The 10,255-nt window shown below is 43.2% G+C and overlaps 1 protein-coding gene across 1 annotated transcript; it reads left to right on the top strand.

Moving 5' to 3' along the window:
• The first annotated feature begins 4,755 nt into the window (after positions 1-4,755).
• On the top strand, positions 4,756-9,514 carry LOC115744865 (glucose-1-phosphate adenylyltransferase large subunit 3, chloroplastic/amyloplastic). Its single transcript, XM_030680253.2, has 15 exons — positions 4,756-5,133; positions 5,764-5,877; positions 6,171-6,344; positions 6,483-6,575; positions 7,119-7,202; positions 7,316-7,371; positions 7,568-7,661; positions 7,746-7,858; positions 7,961-8,033; positions 8,139-8,219; positions 8,390-8,476; positions 8,620-8,724; positions 8,867-8,973; positions 9,087-9,147; positions 9,268-9,514. The coding sequence occupies exons 1-15, from the start codon at positions 4,906-4,908 to the stop codon at positions 9,367-9,369; spliced, it is 1,572 nt and encodes a 523-aa protein (XP_030536113.1). The 5' UTR covers positions 4,756-4,905; the 3' UTR covers positions 9,370-9,514.
• Positions 9,515-10,255: the final 741 nt, after the last annotated feature.

The raw sequence follows: 10,255 nt of genomic DNA, 5'->3' as shown, positions 1-10,255 counted from the left end.
TAATATTTCATAGTCACCAAATAATCACCCAATGATACAATAATCGTACAGTAATAATTAATTAACGTAATTAACTATACTAATTCCACTTAATTAATCCTACGCGATTAATTAATCCATATTCCAATTAATACTACCAACATATTTAGCGAACTCGATTTCGGGTAAATAACTTGATCATAGACAATTAAATTATTCGACCACAACTAAATAAACTAATTAGCCGTTAATAATATTAAATCTATCCTTAAACGCAGTTAATGCCTTAGTCAGAGTTTAGGGGTTAACTCACAACTCCCGCGTTTAACGTCGAGTCGGGTGCGAGGCGGCGCGAGCTTGAATTTAAATCCGCGTTCGGGTTCGCGGCAATCAACGGAACTCGCATGTCGGTCCTCGGATTAGCGCGTCGTGATTAGCGCGTCGTCGGTCCGAGTCGGTTCAAGTTCACGAGTTGGCCTTGGTTCGGGTTGGGTCGGCGTCGGTCTTGTGAGTTACATTCCACGGCAAGGCGTCGGCAACGTAACGGGAGGTGGCGGTGGCCGTGGGTGGTCAGATCAAGGGCACGGGGTGGTCGAACGGCCGTCGGGTCTGAGCACGGCGCAACCGGGAGTCACCGTGGGCGTCGGAACAAGGCTCCCAGCAATAATAGGCTCGGGTACGGGGAAAATCGAGCAACAAAAACAAGGTCACGAGTTGTCCATGGGTCTCGAGTGGTAGCTAAGAAGTGGTTCGAAGGGCTGTACAAGTGCGTCGGGGCGTATGGTGTCGCGGCGGGACGACGTCGAACCGGGCACGGCGGCGCGAGCCGCGTTGGCCCTCGGCTTTGTGAGCTCCCGCGGTTTGAGGGTGGCGCGACAGCAAAGCAAGAAGTTCGGGGAAGGCGCGACGGCGTCGAGGGGAGGCGGAGGTATGGTGGTGCAACGGTGAGCGAAGGCGGAGGCTAGGTGATGGTAGCGGTGAAGTGAGGTGGTCGGGTGAAGTTGGGGCTGGTTCGCACGTAAGTTATAGGTAAATAAAGGAAGAAGAAGTTGCAGGTTGGAGACCCAAAAAGAAGAAGAAGATGATGTGTAGGTGTGGGACTGTTGTCGTGCAAAAGGAAGGCTTAAAGAGAGAGAGTATAAGAGAGAGAGATGGGTCACATGGGTCTACGGAACTTGGTCTGCAAGTTGTGGTGAGGTCGGCCTTGCTGACATAGGAAAAAGGGAAAAAGAATCAAATGGGAAAAAGTGATGTGCGGCTGATTAGGGAAGAGTTTGGTTGAAGTACAACTAGAAAGGGATGGGAGTAAAATTCGGTAGGGATAAAAGAAAACAATGATAATGGGCCTACTTCTTTCCTCTACACATCCCACGTAAAGACTTAGCTAATTAAAACTAACAAAACCCTAAAAGATCACAAGATAACATATATATATATATATATATATATATATATATATATAAACATGGAATCCATGGTAAAAATTAAATTCAAGTCACACCCATGAATAAGTTCGTTCTTTACCCATAAATACTAGGGCAAAAACGTAATTTTGACAAATGGATCTTGGACGTCATTTGATTCGATCATCTGTGGGCAAAAATGGTATTTTTTTCTTTTTGGGTTCGGACGAGACCAAAATACACGCGATGAGTATCGATTGAAAAAGTCAAAATTTGATGATTCAAACTTGACTTTTTCTGACAACCGCTTCGGAATAGCCAATCGTCGACTATTAAAACTTCAAGATCAAATTTCACTTTACACGCTGGAATTTGAAATTTTCTTTTAGTCAACTAAATTTCAGGACGTCACAATTTCTACGTCACCTAGTTACGTTACACTTGCTGATGGTTCACAATCACATATCACTAGTCAAGGGAATGCAGCCTTGGGTCCCTCTTTTACTCTTTCATCTATTTATCATTTGCCAACTTTCCCATGTAACTTGCTCTCTGTTAGTTCTTTTACTAGAGATTTGAATTGTTACGTAACGTTTACTTCCACTTATTTCGTCTTTCGGGATCCGAGGATCGGATGGATGATTGGTGGAAGACATGAATCTAATGGATTGTACTATCCGAACAAGGACCTTATTACTGTGGCTGCTCAAAAGAAAACCGCTTTCGACTTATTTCATATGCATTGTCGTATGGGTCATCCACCACATGACATTCTTCACCATTTTTCACATGTTTCAAAATCTATGAGTCCTATCCAGTGTGATTCTTGCCAATTTGGCAAACACCATCGGGTGTCGTTTCCTTCTCGTGTCCAGCGTTGTGTGTCAAGTCCTTTTAAGTTGGTCCATTCTGATGTTTAGGGACCGTGTTGTGTCGATGATATGTCGGGTTATAAATATTTTGTTGCATTCATGGATGATTATTTCTGAGTGATGTGGTTATATTTAATAAAAGATCGAACTGAAGTTTTTTCTTATTTTCGTATGTTTTACTTTGAAATTCTCAATCAATATCATGTTTCTATTAAATGTTTGTGTTTTGATAATGCCAAAGAATATATGGCTGTTTCCTCCGGCTTTCAGTCATTTCTTATATCTCATGGGATTTTGCATCGGACTTCTTGTCCCCGTACACCCCAATAGAGTGGGGTGGCTGAACGAAAAAATCGCCATCTCCTAGATGTGGCCCATTGCCTCCTTTTTCATATGAACCTTCCCAAAATGTACTGGGGGCATGCTATCCTTACAGCATGCTATCTCATAAATTGCCTTCCATCCTCGGTGCTTCATGGGGGCATACCTTTCTCTACTATCAATCCCAAAAGTTTGCTTTTTACTTTACCTCTTTGTGTGTTTGGATGTGCCTGTTTTGTACATCGCCTTGCTCCTAGTCATGATAAGCTCAATCCACGGGCCGACAAGTGTGTGTTTCTTGGATATTCTTGAACTCGGAAAGGATATAAGTGTTATAGTCCGGTTAGTCGGCGGTTGTATGTCTCAGCAGATGTAACTTTTTTTTAAGATTGGTCATATTACTCCTCTATAGCGGGTCCTTCTGAAGATGTTCTATCTTCGACTATAGCTCCACTACCGCCTATTTCCTTGGCGAGTATGCCTGAGTCGTCGGCGTCATCGCCTAGTTTTCAATTCGGCGACAAGACCTATCGGCGACGCCAATATATTCAACGTGAGGTAGTACAATCGCCGCCTACATTGGATATGCATGATTCTTCACCGATCAATGTCCCATCTTCCGATCCACCAGTTACCTCTGAGCCGGTTTCTACTGTTGATATTCCCATTGCATTGCGCAAAGGTATACATTCTTGTGTTGGTCAACCCAATTCTCGATTTACTCCCTATAGTGGATTGTTTTGTCATACATATACTCGTTATCCTCTTTTTCAATTTTTATCCTACGATTGTCTTTCTCCTACATATTTCTCGTTTGTTGCTTTTTTATCCGTTGTGTCTATGCCAAGTACCGTTGTAGAGGCTCTTGCTCATCCAGGTAGGCGGCGGACTATGGAGGATGAAATGCAAGCGCTACAGAATAATGAGACATGGCAACTTACATAATTACCTGTTGGGAAATGGGGCGTGGGGGTGCCGTTGGGTTTTCAGAGTGAAGTTTCGACTAGACGGCACTGTTGAGCGTCTAAAGGCACATCTAGTTGCCAAAGGTTACACCCAAACATATAGAGTTGATTATGATGATACATTCTCCCCTGTAGTAAAGATGCCTTCCGTTCGTGTTTTCATCTCTCTTGCCATCCATTATGGTTGGACTTTTCACCAACTTGATGTTATCGGCTACTACGATGCTGATTGGGCTAGTTGTCCTTTTGATAGGCGATCAACTTCTAGTTACTAGTTACTGTGTATTCTTGGGAGGCAATCTTGAGAGTTGGAAAAGTAAGAAATAACAGGTGGTGTCTCAATCGAGTGTTGAGGCGGAATATCGGGCCATGGCTCATGTGACTAGTGAGTTGATTTGGTTGAGGATGTTATTATTTGAACTTAGTATGTCATCTTCAACTCCCTCGGTTACGTGTTGTGATAATTAGTCTGCTATCCATGTTGCTTCAAATCCAGTTTTTCATGAGTATACGAAGCATATTGAAGTAGATTGCCATTTTGTGCGAGAAAAGATTCAAAACAATAGCATAACACTTCAATACATACGGACTCAAGACCAACTTATTGGTCTTTTCACTAAGTCATTGCAGGGCAGTAGGGTAATTACTTTGTGTAACAAGTTGGGGCTCTTTGATGTTTATGCCCCAAACTTGAAGGGGAGTGTTGAAAGGGTAGTCTAGTTTTTTCTATAATTAGTGAGCCCTAATGCTCACTATATATATATAGAGATGATGTAATCTGATTTGAGTTAATGACGATGATGTTTTTCTATCAGATAAGATAGAACCAGACTAAAACAAGAAATCACATGGTGGCGTGATACATCATGTGGAGAGTCTTCCTAATTAGCACCATCTTGATGGAGCTGCGATGATGGGCTCTTCGAAATCGGACCTTCGGATCGAGGGCGATGTGCAGTAATTATGACTCAATTTAAGCTTTTGATAGTGGGATCGTCCATTCGGGATCTTTAACACCGGTCGTCCATCTCTAATCCTTTTACTTACTGAGAAAAGGGGGCATATTCCCTGAGACATAGTTTCATAATCAAAAGCAGAATGGCCAGGAGTCACTAGCTGCAAGTTTGTATCATGCAAGAAGTTTTTCGAGAGGACCACAAGCAAACACAAGGAATTGGTGGTCGGCATTTACTGAAGATAACGTGGCCCAATCTTCCAATTCCATGCATTTCCATGTAATCCAAAATCTCTCTCCCTTCTCTGTCCCCAGTTCAGTGTCCATAGTCTTAATGAACGCACAAAACACTAAAACAATCCCACTTCTCCAAATTTCAATCTCTTTCTCCCTTCAATCTTGAGCAGGTGATGGCGGTCTCAGCCGATGGCCGGGTGTCACTCTCGGCGGCAGGGCAGCTGCGCAGCACGGCCGGATTGGCAGGCCGGAGCTGGAAGATGGCGAAGTTCTGTAACGGGGAGTTGATGGGGAAGAAGCTGAAGATGAGCCATCCGGGTCATGGGAGGGTCAATGGAAAGAGTGATGTCAGGAGCCGTGTGTCCATGTCTCTCACTGCTGACATCGCAGGCGAGGCCAAGGTAAAGCTAAGAGCTTGAAGCTCGCTAGAAACTTGCAGTTCAAGAAAGTGCGAAAGCCAATTTACCCATTCATGAGTGTGCACTTTGTTTAGTTTTTGATTCATTCAGTAACTAAAGATAGCGTAGTTTACATTATGTACAAATAGGACAGAGGTCTCCAGGGCAGTAAGCATTTGGAAGTTTTTTTTTTTTCAAATTTTTAACTATGTAAAGCTTAAGATGGCAGACGTCTTGTCTACAACCAGTGTTTCCCTTTTTTGGTTGAGGAAGTAGTTAAGCATGAAGAAAGTGACCTGCCGAACTGAGAGAACGTCAGAATACCATGTTCGGAGAATTACGGAACATCGATTAGAAGATCCTATGTCGTGTGCACCATGTACTTGTTCGAAAACACAAAATTGCTGGATTGATGTTAGTGTTTCTAGTTACAAGGTTTGGTATGTTCATTCAAGACATTTATGCGTCAGGCCGGATAGTCTGCAATTTCTGTTCACTTCTTGAATAGAGCAATCTTTTCTGACTAACCAAATGCGACCCGGAAATGGATTTTGAATGCCGAATGTAATTCGACTTGGTGATGCAGTTGCATTAAGCAATAAAATTAGCTTCTATGTAAGGTTACATGTGCAGCTGAGGGACTTGGAGATGGAAAAGAGGGATGCAAGGACAGTTGTGGCTATTATACTGGGAGGCGGCGCCGGTACTCGTCTTTTCCCTCTTACCAAACGCCGGGCCAAGCCTGCCGTAAGTTTTATGACATCGTTTCTTTACCTCCGACCTTCTCTTGAATTTGTCCTATAAAATTGACTTCAGTGACAAACACAAGAGCCCTAGATCGGGTTCATACATGGCTTGCCAAATGTTTCTTGAGTTTTGCTCGCTGAAAAGCGATTCTGCCTAGCAATTTTGCCCGAACTATAAGCATCACAGGCAGTTCTATGACTCTACAAACGAGTGTCCTGTATGGATTGCAATCAACTATTTTGATAGAATGACTCTTACCGAATTTGCTGTGTTTCTTTTGCTCATACCTGTAGGTTCCGATTGGGGGTGCGTATAGGCTGATTGACGTGCCGATGAGCAACTGCATTAATAGCGGAATCAACAAAGTCTACATCCTCACTCAGTTCAATTCAGCATCGCTCAACAGGCACCTCGCCCGCGCTTACAATTTCAGCAGCGGAGTCACCTTTGGAGATGGCTACGTCGAGGTAATAACATTTCCACAACTTATTGTATCTCGTTGTAGGCTGTTTGATTTATAGAGTCGCTTATGAATGAATCTCCGGCGGTGGAAGTTTGTTTTGGAGTTGTAAACTGAGGCTTACTCGGGCTGATTTTTTGGCCAGGTTCTTGCAGCAACCCAAACTCCAGGAGAGGCGGGTAAGAGGTGGTTCCAGGGCACTGCGGATGCGGTTCGCCAGTTCCATTGGCTTTTTGAGGTACTATGCAACACTATCAGGATGCTTAGCTCAGAATCTCAAGACATGATGATTATATGCACTTCTAATGTTCTACAGGAGTCGAAATTTACCGAGATCGCCTGTTTGCTCAGAGTCGAATGCCCATGAGATACCTTAAAAGCAGATCATTTTTAGGAATCACAGAACATATGGAAGTGGTTCGGATGAAATTTTAAAATGTTCTGGACTAGGTTCTGTTCTCCATAGTCGGCCTTTACATGTGAATTAGCCGATGATCAATTTTAAGGTTGCCCCTTTGTTTCTTTCCTCCTCAAGAATGAACCTTAGGGAGAGGCATTGATGCTCTTGTTATTCCAGTAGGTTGGTGCAGTAACAGCTAGCTTCCATATTTCCTGGTAGAAACTGAATCCGAACAATAACCGACACAACTGTATGATGCATCTCACTTTGACCCTTTTCCTACTAGACCAAAAACTGTATGTCCAATGGGAATGTCCAACCTGAAAAAACTTGTCCATCACGTGACAACAATGGCAAACAACTCGTTCCTTCCTGATGCAGGATGCGAGAAACAAGGAGATTGAGGATGTCCTTATACTATCCGGGGATCACTTATATAGGATGGACTATATGGATTTTGTTCAGGTAATGAACCGTTGCAGAACTCCGGGGCATCTTAATGGGATTAGTCTCATTTCTTAACAGCATCTTTATGTGTTTATAACACTCTCACACATGATTTTATATCTTCATCTCAGAGCCATAGACAGAGCGGGGCGGATATCACCCTTGCTTCTTTGCCAGTAGATGACAGGTAGAGCACTGATTCGATCAAACCCAGGTCTTTTTCCATGCCTAATGACATTTCTCCAACTTACCTAAAACACCGAAATTTCAGGACCAAGCTCATCTGTCTCCATTTCCTGCATCCAATTAGCAATGCTATATTACTTGCATTCATTCATGATGCAGATTACCCATTTAACAAGCTTTCTTCTGTTTCTACATAGACGGGCCTCGGACTTTGGTTTAATGAAGATCGACAACAAAGGAAGGATCCTTTCCTTCAGCGAGAAGCCCAGAGGAGCAGAGCTCAAAGCAATGGTACTTACAAAAACCGGAAGACTATTTCAAACTTATAGTCATAATCAGAAACTGGTAACATGCTGATACAAATCAACGCTTCAGCAAGTGGATACCACGGTTCTGGGTCTATCACGGGATGAAGCGAAGAAGAAACCATATATCGCTTCCATGGGAGTCTACATCTTCAAGAAGGAGATACTTCTGAATCTCTTAAGGTACTGATTCCCTCGGAGTCGCGTTTCCCATAGCACAATTGTGCAGACCTTTGGCACATATTAGGCTGATCAGATTAACACTATGCCTCTTTGTCGAGTCAGGTGGCGTTTTCCCACTGCCAATGATTTTGGATCAGAAATTATTCCTGCCTCTGCCAACGAATTCTTCATAAAGGTTGGAATTTTTTCATGCTCATTGTCCAGGATGAAGCATGTATGTCGTTCATTAGCTAGGATTCTAGGTATCAGCATTAACAGATTTATCGAAAAGCTCTTGCAGGCTTATCTGTTCAATGATTACTGGGAAGACATTGGGACCATCAGATCCTTCTTTGAGGCAAACCTCGCCCTCACCGAGCATGTAAGTGCATTACTTAACTTGATTGTATCTCCTCGTCGTCGTCAAGCTTCAATGCCTCTTTCTGTTTCCATCTGGAACAGAACGAATGATGTCGAAATCAATTTTTACATGTTCTGTGTTCTTATTAAGAGCTCTAACTCGTACAGATCATTTCGTATTTTATCTTTCAGCCACCAAGATTTAGCTTTTATGACGCGACAAAGCCGATATACACATCAAGAAGGAACTTGCCACCATCCACGATTGACAGCAGCAAGGTGAGGTTTAAGTTACATTCCCCATTCCATGAACCCGGTAACATTGCATTTGTCTTCACGTAGTTTATATCAGGGACGGAAAGAATGTACCGCGACATCTTTTGTCCTACCAATCTATGGCCAACCGTTCATCCTTTCTTCAGGTTGTTGATTCGATTGTGTCGCACGGGAGCTTCTTAAATAACTGCTTCATAGAGCACAGCGTCGTCGGTATCAGATCGCGTATAAATGCTAACGTTCACCTAAAGGTAAGCATCAAAGTTTACTCTGATGTTAAGTGAACTGAACATGTCGGAAAATTGCTACTTTAGTAAGTTTACTATGATCTTATTTAGGGACTCGCTGCTTAGTATGACATGTTCTGCTTCGACTTATTACATTGCGTTGCAGGACACGGTGATGCTCGGAGCCGACTTCTATGAAACCAATGCTGAAGTAGCCGCGCTGGTTGCAGAGGGAAAAGTCCCAATCGGCATCGGAGAGAACACGAAAATCAAGTATCGCAATGCTCCTAAATCTTTTCATTAATCAATTTTGGTCATCATTTCATCTCTTTATGATCGTTATGCACTCTGGCCTTGGAATTGAGTCTCTCTACACATTTGTGCAGGGAATGCATCATTGACAAAAATGCAAGAATCGGGAAGAATGTCGTAATTGCGAATTCCGAGGTACGCCGAATCGAATTCCCCCTCGAGACGCAGCCTAGAAGAGATTTCATTTCGTACACGGAACCAGACGCTTATTCATTCAGTTCTCAGACAGATCACATTCCACCATTCTTTTTGCAGGGAATACAAGAAGCTGACAGATCTTCGGAAGGTTTCTACATCAGATCCGGCGTCACCGTCACACTGAGAAACACGACGATCCCGGACGGATTTGTAATATAGACAGGCCGCCCTGTCCTCTCATTTTGTTCTCCGATTAGGCGGGGGCATCACGGGGCCGAGAAAAGACAGATGAAAACATAAGATTATATGTCTGCTTGAGAAGAGAAAGGAACATGTCACTGCATTTAGCCGGTGTCCTAAAGCCGTACATCGATATGCAATGCGAACGACCGGAATCCTCGCCGTCTTTTCGATTGATTCTGTAATACACCTCACATTCAGATTCTTTCAACAAGAGCATGAAACAGTTAGATGCTGAATTCGTTAGTACAGACTACGAAACAATAAGAGATTGCCAATTGGCTTCATAAAAAAGATTATAGTTGCATAGGTGACCCAAGATCATGCCACAGTGTAGTATAATCGAATCTAGACGTTTGTTGCAGAAATTATGGGGACCAGAATCAATTGGACCGCCTGCAAATGGGCGGGCCAGAACCGATTGGACCGATTACTCAGCCCGGACTAGGCTTTTAGTTTGGACTACATTTTCGAACCCGCCCATCTGTGCTTCGGGCTTGGTTGATCTACTGGGCACCTGAGCAAGTATATTGTCAATTTAGGGATAATTACAATGGAAGTCCTAAAACTTGTCGCCATTCCTTATAGTGCTAGTACTTCCGTTAGCTCCTTTAGCTTTTAGTGGACAAAAAGGTCCGAGATGACTTCTTTTCGACCACGTAAGAGTCAATAGGCCAACAGAGCTAATCAAAGCCCAAAACGGGTCGTTTTGCATTACAAATAAATTGAAAAAATAAAAATAAACTAGAGTATAAAGAAATAAACTGAAAAATTCAGAAAAGGGGTAGGGGGAGGCGGGATTGGGGGCAAGGGCGAGGGCAAAAGATAAGCGGTGGCAGCATCGGCGAGAGTCGGGAACCCTTGC

This window comes from Rhodamnia argentea, chromosome 6, assembly GCF_020921035.1.
Source record: "Rhodamnia argentea isolate NSW1041297 chromosome 6, ASM2092103v1, whole genome shotgun sequence".
NCBI classification, from domain to species: domain Eukaryota; kingdom Viridiplantae; phylum Streptophyta; class Magnoliopsida; order Myrtales; family Myrtaceae; genus Rhodamnia; species Rhodamnia argentea.
The sequence above is the reverse complement of the archived record's forward strand: the minus strand, read 5'-3'. Positions and strand labels throughout refer to the sequence as shown.